The sequence below is a fragment of the Chiloscyllium plagiosum genome, unplaced genomic scaffold, assembly GCF_037043375.1.
Source record: "Chiloscyllium plagiosum isolate Xiang-an unplaced genomic scaffold, Cpla_swu_hap1 HiC_scaffold_5, whole genome shotgun sequence".
Classification (NCBI taxonomy): Eukaryota; Metazoa; Chordata; class Chondrichthyes; order Orectolobiformes; family Hemiscylliidae; genus Chiloscyllium; species Chiloscyllium plagiosum.
Window position 1 is genome coordinate 45,604,119 of NW_028270143.1, and position 18,737 is coordinate 45,622,855.

The window sequence follows — 18,737 nt, forward strand, 5'->3', positions numbered from 1 at the left end:
CCTCCTTAAACAATGGGACAACATTGGCTACTCTCCAGCCCTCTGGGACCTCACCTGTAGCCAGAGAGGATACAAAGATGACCGTCAATGCTCCAGCAATTTGTTCTCTTGCCTTCCTCAATATTAGTTTAGATGATTAGATTCCCTACAGTGTGGAAACAGGCCCTTCGGCCCAACAAGTCCACACCGACCCTCCGAAGAGCAAGCCACCCAGACCCATTGTCCTACATTTATCCTTGATTAATGCACCTAACACTATGGGTAATTTAGCATGGCCAATTCACCTGACCTCCACATCTTTAGACTGGGAGGAAACCGGAGCACCCGAAGGAAACACATGCAGACACTGGGAGAATGTGCAAACTCCACAGACAGTTGCCCGAGGTGAGAATTGAACCTGGGTCCCTGGAGCTGTGAGGCAGCAGTGCTAACCACTGAGCCACCGTGCTGCCCCCAGTTCACAGAACCAGGGGACCTATCTACCTTAATCCTTTTTAAGACTCACAACACTTCTTCCTTTTTAATAGCAACTTGGCTTAGAAATTTGAAGAAGGGCTTATGCCCGAAACGTCGATTCTCCTGTTCCCTGGATGCTGCCTGACCTGCTGCGCTTTTCCAGCAACACATTTCCAGCTCTGATCTCCAGCATCTGCAGACCTCACTTTCTCCCCTTAGAAATTTGACACTCCCTTCCCTGAGCTCATCCTATACTAATTTCTTCTGTTTGAATACCAATACAAAGTATTAGTTTAGGACCTCACCAATCTCTTCTGACTCCAAACATAGATTCCCTCCTTTGCTCTTGAGCAGACCAACCCTTTCACTGGCTACTCTCTTGCATTTTATAGATATATAAAAAAAATTGGCTCTTAGTCTCATAAAGAATATTAATTTTGTTTTCAGATCAGAAGAATTTCAACAGGACAAGATCTTTAATACTGCTCAAAAAATAACATGGTTGATTACAGAGCAAGTTTAATTCCTTTCTTAGGAAGGTTCAGGCAGCTTAGTAGTCCAGTTATCTCCTTTGAAATGTCCAAACCAGGAGAATTTGATTCAAAGTCTGCAACTTCTTGGAGTTGAGCAAGTTCAGACTTCTAAATTTGTGAGATGTTATTCTGTCAGATCTGGAAAGGAACTAACCAAATTGTTTCCACATTTCATAACAAAGAAACGGTAGGTGCGAGTAGAAACTTGGAGTAAAGATAGGTAGTTGGTTTCTCTGGACTTAAGTTTCTATAACAGTGTTGGGAAAACAGGTTGGAATCTGTTTTGCTGTTGTTTAAGATCATTTTAACCGTCTTCTATATCCGAATAGTTCTGTTTTCTTTCATGTAATAAGTTTCTGTTCTGTTGTTTGAGAAAATCTGCAGCCTCATGAATATTATCACAATCCTGATGCGAGAAGTATGCTGATAATTAAACCTTACTGCTCCACTAGCTGTCACAAGTGTATGAATCACCAAGATGAATAATTTTCTTGAGTTTGTTTCATTTGCCCTGGATAGCAGACAATCATCTGATTTCATCAATCAATAAACTTTTTAACTTATTATTAATTTACAATTATACGCAAGCTTGTATTTTAACAAGGGTCTAAACCGATTAGTAACTACTATGCAAACTTGAACTATATCCCCATTAAATACAAAAATACAAACAGTCACATGTAGGACAGACAAAACAGTTTTGCAGAAATGAGTGGAAAATGTAAGCCAAAAGGGTGGAATAAGATGACTTACTCAGTTATGTTACTTCTCAAATTATCATTCATGACTTTTGCGTCTGAACCGTGAGAGCGAATAATCAGACATTGTCCCATCAAAGGCCATTTAAAACTCAGGAGTGAAAGTTTAGTTTGACTGTTCTACTCTGTCCCTAGATTGGGATGATGAACTCAATTTGTGCTCCACTATCATGTAGTATAAAAATGTAAGGAAAGTAGAATAATATTATAAGAACAGCAAAGATACTGGTGACTGTGTGGAGTTTGCACATTCTCTCTGTGTCTGCGTGGGTTTCCTCCGGGTGCTCTGGTCTCCTCCCACAGTCCAAGGATGTGCAAGTTAGGTGAATTGACCATGCTAAATTACCCATTACAGTTAGATGCATTAGTCAAGGGTAATTATGGGGAATGGGTCTGGGTGGGTTACTCTTCGGAGGGTCGGTGTGGACTTGTTGGGCCGAAGGGCCTATTTCCATACTGTAGGGAATCTAATCTAATCTAATCTAAACGTTTCTGTTTGTGCTGATTCGTGGAAGATTTTGTGTTAGTGATCTTGCAAGTGATTATAGCAACATGAACTGAAACTTCATTTTAGACAACTAGCACAAATGCCAGCATTCTTTGAATCTAGATCGTCTGTTGCACCCAGAGTAGAAACGCCAAGCCACTAATTTTAACACTGTTGTTCGGAGTGCTCTCACTTTTGTACTTTAGTAGATAGTTAAATGTTTCCAACACGTGACTAAACTATATATTGAAATTATAAAAGTTTAGTGTGATGTATCTGAAATTATATATTGAAAACGACCTGGGCTCTTTGTTAAGTCTCTCATCTTTTAGAATGACCTTGTTGATTTCAGTTCTTGCATATATAAATTGCAAAACGTTTTTAAAAAAGTTGCATGTAACTTTTAAAAAAGTTTTGCAATTTACATATGGAAGAACTGAAAGCAACATGGTCATTCTAAAAGATGAGAGACTTAACAGCCCAGGTCGTTTTTAATATATAATTTCAGTTACATCACACTAAACTTTTGCTATAAATTCTGTGTCTTACGATCTCATACTCCACAACCACCTGACGAAGGAGCAGCACTCCGAAAAGTAGTGCTTCCAAATAAATCTGTTGGACTATAACCTGGCGTTGTGTGATTGTTAACTTTATATTATTAGAGGTTTTGAACACAAAAATAAGAATGCTATGCTTCAGTTATAAGAGGTGTTGGTGAGACCACGTCTTGAATACTGTGTGCAGTTTGTCTCCGTACTTAAGGATGTGAATGTGTTGAGGATGATTCTGAGGAGGATTACTAGATTGATGGCTGGAATGAACAAGTTTCTTATGAAGATAGATTTCACGGCTGGGCTTGTTTTCGCTCGAGTTTAGAAGACTGAGGTAGCTTGGTTGAGGTGCAAATGTTGTTGAATATGTTGACAAGATGGATGAGAGAGGATTTTCCCTCTTGTAGGTGAGTGTAGAACTAGAAATCTTTTTAAATTTTGGGGTTGCCCTTTTAGGACTGAGAAAAGCGGATTTTTTTTTTGCTGACTGTTGGTCACTTTGAAACTCTAGGTCATTGAATATTTTTAAGGTGAAGGCAGATTCTTATTAGGCAAGAAAATTATAGCTTATCGGGGGTAAATGGAAGAATGGAATTCAAAATGCAAACTGAATAGCCATGATCTTATTGAATGTCAGATTATGTTTAAAAGGCTGAATTGCCGAAGTTTTTCTTATCTTGTGTGTTTTCTTGTATATTCTTATGTTTAATTATTGAAATTAATGATCTTATAAATCTGTACTTAGCAGAAATCTGTATAGAAGTTAATTTCAACAAGAAAAGGGTCTACATTTTAAGTACTTGCCTATCAAGGGAATTTAAGAAGTAAAAATCCAATTTCCTGAAGGTACTTTAACAGTCTTCTATAATTTGAAAATCGGTATTTCCATCCTATAATCAGTTATGTAAGTTCATTCTTAAGACTGTAGGACTGCATTGACTTGCATGGGCAATTTTGGAAGATTTAAGAATCTAAATTAAAGGTTTCATTTGTGCTATCATTTGGTCTTTGCAGTTTCTACCTGTAATCTATATAAATACAAAGCAGCGCACATGCTGATTCTTTTTTTTTTGGTAGATAATACCAGCTGTTTCAGCAATGCATTCTGTCATAGGATACTATTCAGAGACCTTTTGAACAAATCCAGATGAAAGACTGCATTGTTGCGCTGTAGCTGTAATTTTTTTCAAAAGTTGGAAAAGGATAATATGCATATTATACAATGTATATTTCTTACCAAAAGTGTGCAGTAATTATACACCAGCCTTTCAGTTTTGTAATCTGCTCTACTATTCTTAGTAATGATTTTCTTTTGAGGAAGAAGCACTTTATATTCTGATCAGTTTTCACTCGCAGTACATATTTTACGATTATGCCTTAGCAAGATATTGAGCTTTGGGAGTCATCTGTATTAATACTGAAAGGTGATTAATACTGTTTCTTTTGCAGTCATTTCAATATCTACTGTATTCTAGTAAAGAAGAAATTGAATGTTAATCTTTTTGAATACTTCTGAGCTTTTAGCCCTTTTTCTTTTAAGCTGCTCCTAGAGAACTCACTGAAGAGGAGAAGCAGCAAATACTTCATTCAGAAGAATTTTTGATTTTCTTCGACCATAACATACGAATCATTGAACGTGCTCTTGCTGAAGATTCTAGCCTCTTCTTTGATTATGGTGGCAAGGAGTTGGATGAAAAAGAAGGGTATGTTTATCATATTTTGAAATAATTTGGGTAACCTGGTCGGCATGGACCGAAGGGTCTGTTTCTGCACTCTAAGACTCTGCCTGTTGGAGGAACTGTCATGTAATCAAATCGTATGCTGTGCAAATGGTATAACTCTTACAAAGGAAACTGTCATTTTGCAAAATACCATCTCAAATTAGCTTTATTTCATTCGTCCTTGGAATAAGTGTGTTGCTGGTAAGGCCAGTATTTGTTGTCTATCCCTACATGCTCTGAAGAGGATAGTGTTCAGCTGCCTCCTTGAACTGCTACAATCCTTGGCATCTGGTACACCTACAGTGCTATTACGAGGGGAGTTCCAAGATTTTGATTCAATGACAATGAAGGTTAGCATTTAGATAGGGAGGGGGCAGAGTGGAGTGGAGAGATCTTGCAACATTGGTGTTCACTGGCACCTACTACCTTTGTTCCAGTTGGTCTAGATGGTGATAAGTGTTTGGAAGATGCTGTCAAAAGAAGCTTGATGAATTTCCCCAGTGTATTTTGTGGATGGTACACATTGTTGCTTCTGTGTCCCAGTGGTGGAGAAAGTGAATGTTTATGCTGAAGGAAAGTAAACAGATCAAACGGGTTTTTTTTGTCCTAGATGTTCTATATAAAAAATTGTACTTATTCGGGTTGTTGGCATATCTAGCACAAAGCAAGATATGTTTCTATTGGCAGCCTTGGTCCCAGGTGGTGGCTACAGGAGTCCATCATGGTGATATCCTCTGTCCAATTAACTGCTTCCTCATTGGCTTTCCCTCCATCATAATGTCAGAATGGATAAATAATGGTAATTGCAATGTCCAGTACATTTGCAACTCCTCTGGTATTAAAGTGCATACCCAAATGCAACAATGGCTGGACAACTTTCATATTTGATTGATCAGTAATACTCAAGAGCCACACAAGAGCCTTGCTACAAACACCTTTCCTTCATATTGATTTATATTGCTGTTGCTGAATTTCCCCCTCATTGACTTTCTGGGGATTACCATTGAACTGAAACTTAACTGGACCACACGTGGCTTTGTGTGTGGGAAGTCATATGTCACAAACTTGATTGAGATACTAGAAGAAGTAACAAAGAGGGTTGATGAGGGCAGAGCAGTAGCCATGATCTATATGGACTTGAGTAAGGTGTTCAACAAGGTTAGATATCATGGAATACAGGGAGAACTAGCCATTTGGATACAGAACTGGCTTGAAGGTAAAAGTCAGATGGTGGTGGTGGTGGAGGATTGCTTTTCAGACTGGAGGCCTGTGACCAGTGGTGTACCACAAGGATCGGTACTGGGTTCACTGCTTTTCAATATTTATGTAAGTGATTTAGATGTAAACATAGGAGGTATAGTTAATATGTTTGCAGATGACACCAAAATTGGAGGTGTAGTGGACAGTGAAGAAGGCTACCTCAAATTACAAAAGGATCTTGATAGATGGGCCAATGGGAATGGCAGATGGAGTTTAATTTAGATGAATGTGAGGTGCAGCATTTTGGGAAAGCAAATCAGGGTAGAATTTGTATACTTAATGGTAAGGTCCTGGGGAGTGTTGCTGAACAAAGAGACCTTGAAGTGCAGGTTCATAGCTCCTTGAAAGTAGAATCACAAGCAAGTAGGATAGTGAAGAAGGCGTTTGGTATGCTTTCCTTTATTGGTCAGAGTATTGAGTACAGGAGTTGGGAGGTCATGTTGCAGCTGTGCAGGACATTGGTTAGGCTGCTTTTGGAATATTGCATGCAATTGTGGTCTCCTTCCTATCAGAACGATGTTGTGAAACTTGAAAGAGTTCAGAAAAGATTTACAAGGATGTTGCCAGGATTAGAGCATTTGGGCGATAGGGAGAGGCTAAACCGGCTGGGACTGTTTTCCCTGGAGGGCTGAGGGGTGACCTTATCAAAGTTTATAAAATCATGAGGGGCATGGATACGATAAACAGACAAGGTCTTTTCCCTGGGGTGTGGGAGTCCAGAACTAGAGGGCATCTATTCAGGGTGAGAGGGGAAAGATATAAAAGGGACCGAAGGGGCAACTATTTCACGCAGAGGGTGGTGCATGTATGGAATGAGCTGCCTGAGGAAGTGATGGAGGCTGGTTCAATTACAGCATTTAAAAGGCATCTGGATGGGTATATGAATAGGAAGGATATGGGCCAAGTGTTGGCAAATGGGTCTAGAGTAGGTTAGGATATCCAGGTGGCATGGGCGAGTTGGACCGAATGGTCTGTTCCTGTACAGTATATCTCTGACTCTGTCAATACAGTGCCTGAAAGTCAGAGGTTGGAAATTGATGCAAAAGTAATTCAAGTCCATTTGTCTCAATGCCTATCCACTGTCTGTACAACAAAAGATCAAGAGATGCAATTCAACAATTCACCAATATTCCCTCAGTGGCACCTTCCAAACAAAAACCTGAGGTGGTTCTCTATTATCAAAAGACATAGAGGAGATGCTTAGGAGCTCCACTATCTACAAACTTTCCTCCGGGCTACACACCATGTTGACTTGGAACTGTACCGCGATCACTTTACTGTTGCTTAGGCAAAATCCTGCAACTCACTCTTTAACATCCCTATACCACAAAGACTGCAGTGATTTAAGAAGGCAGCCCCCACCACCACTTTCATGAGGGAGCAAATGGGGATGGGCAACAAACGCAGACCTCGCCAGTTACCTGCAAAACCTATGAAAGAATAACAAAGTAGTTAGTGTTCCTCCGATTCCTATGGAATTCAATTTTGCTCAGGGTTCTTTGATAACACACTGTGCCTAATGCTGCCTTATTGCCAAGGGCAGTCACTGTCAGCTCACCTCTTGAATTTGGTTATTGAAAGTCCCCGTGCGTACAAAATATGTATATTTTGCATGAAAATGATAAGACCATGTCATTTTGTACGTCTCCTTGGAAGCATAGAATCCCTACAATGCAGTCAGAGAGACCATTTGGCCCATCGATGAACCCTCTGAAGAGCATTCCACCTTATCCCTGTAACCCCACAAAGACCATAGTTAACTCCCCTAGCCTGCACATCACTGGGCAATTTAGCATACACTAATCTGCACATCATTAAACTGCGGGAGGAAACCTAAGCACCTGTTTGAAACCCACACAGGGTCTAGATTAGAGTGGTGCTGCAAAAGCACAGCAGGTCAGGCAGCATCCGAGGAGCAGGAAAATCGAAGTTTCGGGCAAAAGTCCTTTATCAGGAATATTCTTGACGAAGCTGTATTCCTGATGAAGGATTTTTGCCCCAAAACGTCGATTTTCCTGCTCCTTGGATGCTGCCTGACCTGCTGTGCTTTTCCAGCACCACTCTAATCTAGAATCTGGTTTCCAACATCTGCAGTCCTTGTTTTTACCTAGTTGATTGAAACCCATACAGACATGGGGAGAATGTGCAAACTTCGCACACAGTTGCCAAAACTGGAATTGAACCCAAGTCCCTGACACCGAGAGGCAGCAGTGCTAACCACTGTGCGCCTATGTCACCCTAGGTTTACAGTTTTTCAAGTTGTTGCGTAGAGAGATGTAGTTCAATGAATTTCTTATAGGAATAAGTTTGAAACCATGAATCTTATTAAATTTTGTATGTGAAAGTGTGTGCAAACTATCAAAATGTCAGCTATTACAATTTATATCATTTTTCTAAGTGCAACAATGTGCATATAGTATGAAACTATCCAGGAATATAGATCTTTTGTGAACCCCTTGGAAAATCTCTAGTTTAGTTTAGATGATTTTACCTTAGTAGATATTGCGAGCATTGCGTTAGTCTCAGCAGCTCGGAACAGGGAGGTCTATCAATTGGGTCATTTGCTCTCTAGGTCCATCTTTTAAACACCCAGATTGAGGATTGTGTCAGATCTGTCAGAAAAGATAAATAGGCTGTTGGCATTCACACTTGAGGCTCAGTCATGAGTGGTCAATAAAACAACAGTTTATCTTGGATTACAAGGTAACAAACTACTGGGGGATTCCATATCACCTTGAATATAATGAAAACCTTTCTGGTTATTGTGGGTTAACATTTTATCATGTTAATATTTTTCATTTTGTGCAGGGACTTCCAAGCTGGGCTCAACCTTGCTTTCAACCGTCAGTTTTATGACGAGCACTGGTCGAAACATAGAGTCGTAACCTGTTTGGATTGGTCACTTCAGGTAAATGTGAACTGTAAAAGTACTTCTTAAAAAATCATTGATATTATGGGCTTTATTAGCTGTGTCAACACTTATTACTCAAACCTAATTGCTCTCATGAAAGTGGTGGTAAACTGCTTCTTTCTGAGCCACTATGTAGGTGGGTCCACAGTGTTAGTGGGGTTCTACTGGGTTTTCACCCAGTAACAGTGAAGGACAATAATACATTTCCAATGCCAACTGATCAGTGAAGTGAAGGGGAACTTGCAGATAATAAATCCATTTATTTGCTATCATTGACGTTCTCAATGTAAATAGTCAAGTGTTTGGAAGGCGCTGTGAGAGGAGCCTTGGTGAATTCCTGCAGTGCATCTTGTGGATAGTGCGCACTGTTGCTACTGAATGTTAATGGAGGACATTTGTGGGATGCAGGGCTAGTCAAATGAGCTGCCTTGTCCTGAATAATGTCAAGCTTCTGGAATATAGTTAAGGTTGCACCCGACCAGGCACATGAGCAATATTTCCAAGTTTGGATGATAAGGAGTTGGAAGGGAACATGCGGGGTGGGGAGGGAGGGGGTTTAGTGGAGGTGGTGTATTGATGTACTAGCTGCCCTTGACCTTCTATATGGAAGTAGTCATGCTTTTGGAAATGTCTGTCTAAGGGTCTTTCGCAAATTTCTAGCACTGTAATCGTAAACACAGCTGTTCCTGAGCGTCAGTGGTGAAGTGACTGAATGTTTATGGATGTGGTGCCAAGTGGGCTGCATTGAGTTGGATGTGTCAAGCATCTTGTATTGTTGGAGCTGCACCCATTCAGGCAAATGGGGAGTTTTCCATCACACTCCTGACTTATGCCTTGCGGGCAGTGGACAGGCTTTGGGGAGTCAAGAAGTGAGTTATTCGCTACAATATTCTTAGTGTCTAACTTGTTCTTATAGCCACTGTGTTTATATGGCTGGTCCAGTTCAGTTTCTAGTCAACAGCAATCCTTTGTGCCAATGATCAAACTCTGGCTGATTTTTCATTGGTTTTATTTTTATTTCTTCAGTTTTTATTGTACAGATCTCATCTGCACTGGAAGACATCCCAATGATCCACATAAATGAAGCCCTCCCTCCTACACCAGCTCTGTAGCCATGTATTTAACTGTACTATCTTCCTATTCCTCGTCTCACTGGCATGTAGCACAGGAAATAATGCTAAAATTACAACTCTTGCAATCCTGCTTTATAAATTCCTACCTAACTTCCTGTACTCCCTTTTGCAGGAGCTCATCTCTCTTTCTGCCAATGTCATTGGTACCAATATGGACTGCAACCTCTGACTGCTCACCTTTCCCCTTCAGAATGTCCTGTGGCCATGCAGAGACATCCTCATCCTGATGCTAGGGAGGCAGCACCTCATCCTGGACTTTCACTTGCAGTCACAGAAATGCCTATCTTTGCCCCTGACTATAGAGTCCCCTGTCAGTACTGCTCTACTAGACTTCGACCCTCCCTACTGTACAACAATGCTGGTCATGGTGCCATTGATCTGACTGCTACTGCTTTCCCCTGAGAGGCCATCCCAACAGTATCCAAAACATTACATCTGTTTGACAGGGGAATGACCACAAGGGACTCCTGCATTCCCGACACATGCATGCTTATCTTCCTAGTGGTCCAAATCTTTTCTGTGGAATAAATCTGGCCAGTTGTGTTATTTTCTTTAATTTCTCTTTTAACTGTGTTTGCTTGTCCCTAGTATGAATGGGTGCTGGAAGCAAATACAGAGGAACCTCGATTATCCAAACAAGATGGGCGGGCAGTATTTCATTCAGATAATTGATTATTCGGTGAAATAATTCAATGCCTCTCCTCTAGGGCTTGGAGTTTTCTGAAGTTTCATTTTTCCTTGCTCTGCCTGCCTTGCTCCCTCCCTCTCCTTCATGATTTGTTTCTGACAGACACATGCTTGTGTGTAAGGGACCTGCAGCATTGCTGAAGCCTCCCCCACCCCCCGACATCCCCTCCCCCAACTCAGTTCAATGGGATTGACACAGTGAGCACTTGCTAAGTCTGTTCCCTGTTCAGGAGACTAGGCAGCAGCACACTGTGCGCGAGCTGCCCCCACCCCAACCCTGTCATCCATCTTGACCCCACACCCGCCTCGCCACCCCCCGCCACCCCACCCCCCCCCCCCCCGCTCCCCACTGTGGAGCCAGACCGGACACTAACAGCAAGGCTGCTGCTGCCTTTGGGGAATGAGTCTCAAAATAGTGCACACGCACACAACCTTTCACTGCAACTTTTTGACAAGTTCCACTTTTGCCCTGTACAGGACAATGTTGGAGAGGTTATCTGGGGAAGGGGAGTTTAGGGTATACCCCTATGTAGAACTCTAAGGGAAGTATGGGGAGAGAGAGGGAGGACGAACAGTTAGTCATTTGGTGACCGTGCCTGGGCTCCCACCGGTGTTCAGGACTGTTCTCGGTATTTCAGTAAGCTGAGTTAATTTTTAATCATTGTAAACAAAAGATACGTTCAGTGTTGGAAACACTTGTTTGATGGAATGTGTCTATTGGGATGTTGAGAACTACTTAGGAAAATCTGAAATTTGGATAATTGAGATTCAGATACTTGAGTTTCCTTTGCATTTTGGGTTTAACGCTTAGACAAAAATCAGTTACCTTGTCATTCAATTTCCCCTCTGCTAAAGTTATTGTGAATTTAATAAATAGTTAGGTGTTTTGTTTGAGATACAAAACCATTATCTGTAATTAATTGTTTGTAATGTCTGTGATTGGTTATTTGACAATTTAGTTAGGAACCATTGAAGTAACTATTGGGGGTTTTCATTTTAATACTATGTTGTGAAAATAGTTGTAGAAAGCTGATTTAGTTCGGCTTTTCGTCTCTGTTGTAACACTAGAATCATACAATCCCTATTGTGTGGAAGCAGGTCATTCGGCCCATCGAACCCACATCAATCCTCCGAAGAGCATCCTGCCAGACCACTTCTTACCCTATCCCTTAACGTCCATTTCCCATGGCTAATCTAAATAGCCTGCATGTCTTTGGGCTGTGGGAGGAAACTGGAGTACCCAGAGAAACCCACGCAGATATGGGGAGAACGTACAGACTCCACACACAGTTGCCTGACGATGGGATTGAATCCAGGCCACTGGCACTGTGCGTCAGCAGTGTTAGCCATTGAGCTACCATGCTGTCCTTGGTGTGATTCCACCAATGGAAAGTATTCCCCTGATTCCCATTGACTCCAGTATTGTGAGGTCTCCTTGACTCGATATTCATTCAATATGGCTTTGGTATCAAGGACGGTCAATCTCATCTTACCTCTGGAATTCAGCTCTTTTGTCCCTATTTGGTCTTTAATGTTGACCAAACTACAGTAAAGTCAGGAGTTAAGTGGCCCTGGTATAACCTAAATTGAGCATCATTGAGCAGATTATTGCTACGTAACTGCTGCTTGAAAATATTGTCAATAACTATCTATCATTTCTCTGATGATCTCGAGTAGACTGGGATAGTTATTGTTTGGGTTGGTTTGTAAATTTGTTGTGCTTCTCTTGGACAGATCAGTACTATTGTCAGAATATTGTCAGGGCTTATTGTCTTTGTTGTATCTAGTGTCTCCACCCATTTTTTGATATTGCATTGAATTAATTGGATTAGGTGAAGACTTGATTGAACTAGGAAGCCAAAACATCATGAACTGCCATTTCCACCACCTCCCGCAGGATGCCACCACCAAATACATATTCCCCTCCTTCCCTTGCCAGTTTTTCGCAGAGACCATTTTCTCCTGGACACCCTTGGTTCACTCCTCCTCCACTCCCAAAGGTTCCCCACAGCATCTTTCCATGCAATCGCAGGAAGTATAACACCAGTCAATTTACGTACTTCCTCCTTACTACCCAAGTCCCTAGACATCACCTTCCAGGTGAAGCAGACATTTATCTGCACTTCACTCCATTTAGCCTACTGTTTTGCTGCTCATAATGTGACCATCTCTACATTGAGGACATGAATTACAGATTGGGTGACTGCTTTACAGAACACCTATGTTCTGTCTGCACCAATGGCTCTGAGCTTCCAAATGCCTGCCACTTGAACACACCACTGTGTTCCCTGGCCAGCATCTCTGTTTCGAGCTTGCTATAGTGCTCCAGTGAAGCTCAGCACAAGCTGGAAATCAGCATCCCATTTTCCACTTGGGATATTGCAGCCTTCAGGACTCTATATAGAGTTCAATAATTTTAGGGCCTAGGCATCTTCTCCTGTGCCCTTGCCCCTACCCCAAGACTCCAGGCTTTGTTATCACATGGGCTGCTACCACAACCAACCCATTGTCAGCTACTAATGGTACCCATTAGCAGCTACTGATTCTCCCAGGCTTGCCATCACTCATTCCTTTGTCTGTCTGTTTTTCTTTCTTTCTGGACTCCATCTCTACTTATTGTTTACCCCCAAAAAACACTATCTTCAGCATATATACCAATCTTTTCCTAGCTATACTCGGTTCTGAAGAAGGGTCACTGGACTTGAAATGTTAACTCTGCTTTCTCTGCACAGATGCTGCCAGACATGCTGAATTTTTACAGCAATTTCTGTTTTTGTTTCTCATTTCCAGCATCTGCAGTTCTTTGTTTTTGTTTTGAGCTAAGAATGGTATATTTTAAATCTGCTCATAAAGATTGATTGTTACTATTTACTGTATTGTGACAATCTTAAAAAAATTGTTCGTGTGCTTGCAAGTACTATAAGAATTCTGGGTATACTAGTAAATTATGGCACGGTGGCTCAGTGGTTAGCACTGCTGCCTCACAGCGCCAGGGACCCGGCTTCAATTCCTGCCTTGGGTGACTGTCTGTGTGGAGTTTGCACATTCTCCCAGTGTCTACGTGGGTTTCCTCTGGCTGCTCCGGTTTTCTCCCACAGTCCAATGATGTGCAGGTTAGGTGAATTGGTAGTGTTAAATTGCCCATAGTGTTCAGGGATGTGTAGGTTAGGTCCATTAGTCAGGGGTAAATGTAGAATAATAAGGTTGGGGAGTGGGTCTGGGTGGGATACTTTTCAGAGGGTCGATGTGGACTTGTTGGGTCTAATGGCCTGTTTCCACACTGTAGGGATTCTATGATAAATTGCAAAGAGACCAATGTGGTGACCATTTTTAAAAAGAATGACAATTCAGGCACTGACAACCAGAATCTGTTTTTGTTCCTTGGAATTGATTATTAGGGACGTAAATTAATCATGTTATCAACACGCTATTTTGGTTTGCCTCTGCATTGCCATTGACGGTTCCTCAACCTGCGTATAAAACATACCCAAATTGTGGAGGCTATGTGTCATTTCCTGTGATATTTAAATAAGTCCTCAACATCTCTCCCTTAAACTATTGGCAAGATTATCAGTGCTGTACAAATTTGCCAGAAGTCCCTTCAAGTGTTGACAATGCACTTTTTTTTTCATCATATTGTCCTTTTGAAACTTGTGTGAATTGAGGTAAAAGAGAAAACAGCACAGTCTGTTGCAACTTGAGAGAGATCAAGTAAGTCACAGGAGAAATTGCATCTCCTCCCAACCACCTCCTCACCCCGTCAAAGCCCATCAGTGGGTGACACATGATTTTGCCCAATAATAGAAAGATTGATAGATTGTTGTAGACTCTACTCTCTTGTTCCATCTGCCTAGTCTGATTTTGCATGTCCAATAGTATATGACCCAGAGACTAGCAGCTGAACTTAAATGTGTTTTCCTTTTAATATATGTTTGAAAATTGTAATTATGAGATGGTCAGTGTGCTGACATAATAAGTGCTTTGTGACTGTAGACACAAGTTTTCATTTAAGGCTGTTTCAATTACAGTTCATGGGCTAAACAATGAAAGCGTTGGAGTTTGACCTTTCTAAATGGGTAGCAATCTTACTGGAATGCATACTTATCTATTCCGTGCAGTTAGCATGAAAACTAAATTGGGAGAATACTTATTTAAACTTACTTCACTATCAAAAAAGTTCTGTTCACTTTGTTTTTTTAAAAAACCTGAAAGGACTACGGATGCTGGAAATCAGAAACAAAGACTGAAAAACCTGGAAAAACTCAGCTGGTCTGGCAGCAGCTGTGGAGAGAAATCAGAGTTAATGTTTTGGGTCCAATGACCCTTCAAAACTGTGTCTGTTCTCTATGTTCTTTGTAAACCTGCAAAAACTTTTGTAGCTGCTGTGAATTGTTTGAACATGACCCAGTATAGTGCTAATGAACCATAAACGTTTTGTTTCAGTATCCTGAATTGATGGTTGCTTCCTATAACAACAATGAAGATGCTCCACATGAGCCAGATGGAGTTGCTTTGGTTTGGAACATGAAATTCAAAAAGAATACACCAGAATATATTTTCCATTGTCAGGTAAGGATTTATACAACAGTGTCAAAACTATTTTTTAAAAAAGACTTAGCATCAGTTACTCGAATTGGAAAAATACTGTTCATTTCGAGAATACTGATTATTCTTTATAGAGTTACAATGGGAGAAATATGTATCATGGACTTGGCTGAATACCACCTTTTCAACTAGTCATCCAAATGTTCTTGTCCAGCTAAATGGAAAAACAATGGGCCTTATTTCAACATGACGTTTTCACACAACTGCGTTTTTCGAGCAATCCTTTTAGTTGTTGTGAATGGTCCTTGTACAGATGTCTTTATATAAATCTATCCTTTCTCCAAAAGAAAAGGTGTTTCATTATTTATGTTTTTCATTTCTCTTTTTACATACAACTTTGGATGTTAAAATCAACAGTGTATATGGTTTTTTAAAAAATTGTCTTTAAACTCTGTCAATTCCTAAAATGCTGGGTCAATTAGCAACTTAAAAAATTATAAGGATGATAACTTGCATTGTTTAGAGACCAAGCTGTAATTGGACTGGGTTAAATGTTATTTAGTTTTTCTTTTCAGATCATTGTGTAACTTATTAAAGAAGTGCTTCAAATAAAGAAAAATTAGGTTTGTAATAACAGCAACATCCCAGGGCTCTTCACAGAAGTATTCAAAAACAGTATGATGCTGATTCACATAAAAAAACATTAAAGAGGGGAGTTTCTTTGTGCTTTGAATCAAGGAGGTAAACCAATAAACGTTTTGACAGACACTGGAGCAATTCAGTCACTGATGATGGCTGATGATGTCTTCCAGTGAGACTAATGAATGAAAAAATAATAATTAAAGATTACAAACAAGTCTCATTGTACACAGTTAGCTTAAAGTGTGACTTGGTAAATGGGAAAGTTGTAGTGGGAGAAGTGAAACAAATTCCTATAGAAGTTTTTGATTTTATTTTCGGAAATTATCTGGCAGGTTCAAGAATACCAACTTCAAGGGTGGCCTACAAGGAATTGAAATATCATAAGAGGAGTATTATGGATCTTTTCTTGACAGTTTGTGAAATTGTTAATTGTTCACTGGACCATACCAAATCAAAAAGAAATTCTGTAATGTAAGTTGATGTAGCGAGTACTGCAGATATTGGGAGAGAATCAGTGAATATGTTGTGCTAACTTGTTGAAAATGTATTATTATAGGTACAATGATCAAGAATGATCAAGAATAGAGTGTGAAATAAAAATGAACAATTGGAGAAGGAAATCCGATATTGAAAATTCACAAGTTGACACTACAGCAATCAAGTTAGAGAAACATGGAAGTACTGGAAGGATTAAATGGCATCATGCTTTTACCTTCCAGAAAACAATTACAGTGACTTAAAGGTTATTACAAAATCATAATCAATTTGTGGGAATTGACCAGGAAAAGCTGTTTTAGCTGCACATGGTGTGAATGTGTTAAAGCAACCCCTTTACAGACTTTAATTCACTTGGATGTGGGTGTCACTAGCTGGGCCAACATTTATTGCCCATACTTGTTGAAGTTGGGAAAGTGGTGGTGAGCTTATTTCTTGAACAGCTGAAGCCTATGTTCTGTAGGTAGACCTACAGTGCCATTAAAGAGGAAATCCAGGGTTTTGATCCAGCGGCCGAGAAAGGAAAAGGATTTATTTCCAAGTCTGAATGGTGAGCGGTTGAAGATGGCAGTGTTCTCATCTAACTGCTGTTCTTGGCCTTATAGATGGAAATGGTTATGGGTTTGAAAAGTGTTATTTAAGGATTTTTAATGAATTTCTCCAGTGTGTCTTGTAGATAGTTCATGCTGTTGCTCCTGATGTCCAAGATAGAGGGTGTGGATGTGATGCTAGTGAAGCTGGCTGCTTTGTCCTGGATGATGTCAAACTTATTGAGTATTGTTGGAACTGCCTTCATCTAAGCAAGTGGGGATCCTGACTTGTGACATGTAGATGGTGAACAAGCTTTGGGAAGTTTTGAAGGTGAGATATTCACTGCAATATTCCTAGCCTCAGGTCAATGGTAAACTCCAGGGTATTGCTAGTGGGGAATTTAATGATGGTGAAGGAGTGATGGTTAGAAGATCTGTCTCTTACTGACATTTGTGTGACGTGACTGTTACTTGCCACCTGTCAGACCAAGTCTGGGTATTGTTCGAGTCTTGCTGCATTTGAACATGGACTGCTTCAGTATCTAGAGTCATAAATGATGCTGAAGATTGTGCAGTCATTGCAAACATCTCCAGTTCTGACCTTATGATAGAGTGAAGGCCATTGATGAAGCAGCTGAAAATGGTTGGGCCTGGGCCACTACGCTGAGGAGATCCTGTAGAGATATCCTGGAGCTGAAATGACTGACCTTCAACAACCACAGCCAACTTTCTATATTTCAGGTATGACTCCAACCAGTGGAGAGTTTTCCCCATGATTCCCATTTTTTCTGGTTTTGCTAGGGCTCCTGATGTCACACTCAGTCAAATGAGGTCTTGTCATCAAGGACTGTCACTCTCATCCCATCTCTGGAATTCAGCTCTTTTGTTCATGTTTGAACCAAGGCTGTAATGAGATCAGGAGCTGAGTAACCCTGGTGGAACCCAAGCTAGGCATCAGTGAGCAAGTTATTGCTAAGCAGATGCCATCTTCCATCATTTTACTGATGATCAAGATTAGACTAATGGAGCCGTGATTAGCAGGGTTGAATTGGTCCAGTCTTTTGCGGACAGGACATATCTTGGCAATTTTCCACATTGGTAAAAACAACGACTGCAGCTGCTGGAAACCAGATTCTGGATTAGTGGTGCTGGAAGGGCACAGCAGTTCCTTGGATGCTGCCTGAACTGCTGTGCTCTTCCAGCACCACTAATCCAGAATTTTCCACATTGTCAGGTTGATATCTGTGTTGTAACTATACTGGAACATCTTTACTAGGGGTGCAACAGCTCTGGAGAAAGAGTCTTTACTACTATTACTGGAATATTATTAGGACCCATAGCCTTTGCAGTATCCAGTTCAACCAACCATTTCTTGATATCATGTGGAGTTATTGGAATTGGCTGAAGACCGCCATCTGTGGTGCTGGAGACGAATGGAAGAGGTTGAGATGGATCATCCACTTAGCTTGTTTAACGGTGTTCCCTAACTTCATAACTGACCTGTTGAGCATAAAGTGCAGTACTCTGATCAGATACCAGAGCAGTAAATAAGATTGCAAATTATTTCAGCAATGACAATCACTAACTTCAAATTTGTCAAACTTTTGCAGAGAAGTCAGTACATCCACTGATTTGCAATGAGCGTTGCTTCTCAAAAGTTATCTGCCTGTAAATATGTTAATGTTTTGTGGTTTTTTGTTTTAAAAGAGATGTCATTCCTAACTCTGTCATGCCTCATTACCTACTTCATGGACAAAGAACAAGGAAAATTACAGCACAGGAATCATCCAAGCATGTGCCAATCCAGATCCTTTATCTAAACCTGTTGCCTGTTTTCTAAGGATCTGTATCTGTCTGCTCCCTGCGCATTCATGTATCTGTCCAGATACATCTTAAATAACGCTATCATGCCTGCCTCTACCATCACGCAAGTCTCCCTTAAACATTTCCCTCCTCACTTTGAACTCGTGACCCATAGTAACTGGGGGAAAAAGCTTCTTGCAACCCACCCTATCTATATCTCTC

The 18,737-nt window shown here is 40.7% G+C and overlaps 1 protein-coding gene across 5 annotated transcripts in view; it reads left to right on the forward strand.

The window, feature by feature from the left end:
* dync1i1a (dynein cytoplasmic 1 intermediate chain 1a) overlaps positions 1-18,737 on the forward strand; it is a 279,043-nt gene that overhangs the window by 168,245 nt on the left and 92,061 nt on the right. For all 5 annotated transcript variants that reach the window (XM_043689901.2, XM_043689900.2, XM_043689899.2 and 2 more), the window contains exons 8-10: positions 4,329-4,491; positions 8,578-8,677; positions 14,944-15,069. In XM_043689901.2, coding sequence (XP_043545836.1) covers positions 4,329-4,491; positions 8,578-8,677; positions 14,944-15,069 — 389 coding nt within the window. The remainder of the gene's footprint in view (positions 1-4,328; positions 4,492-8,577; positions 8,678-14,943; positions 15,070-18,737) is intronic.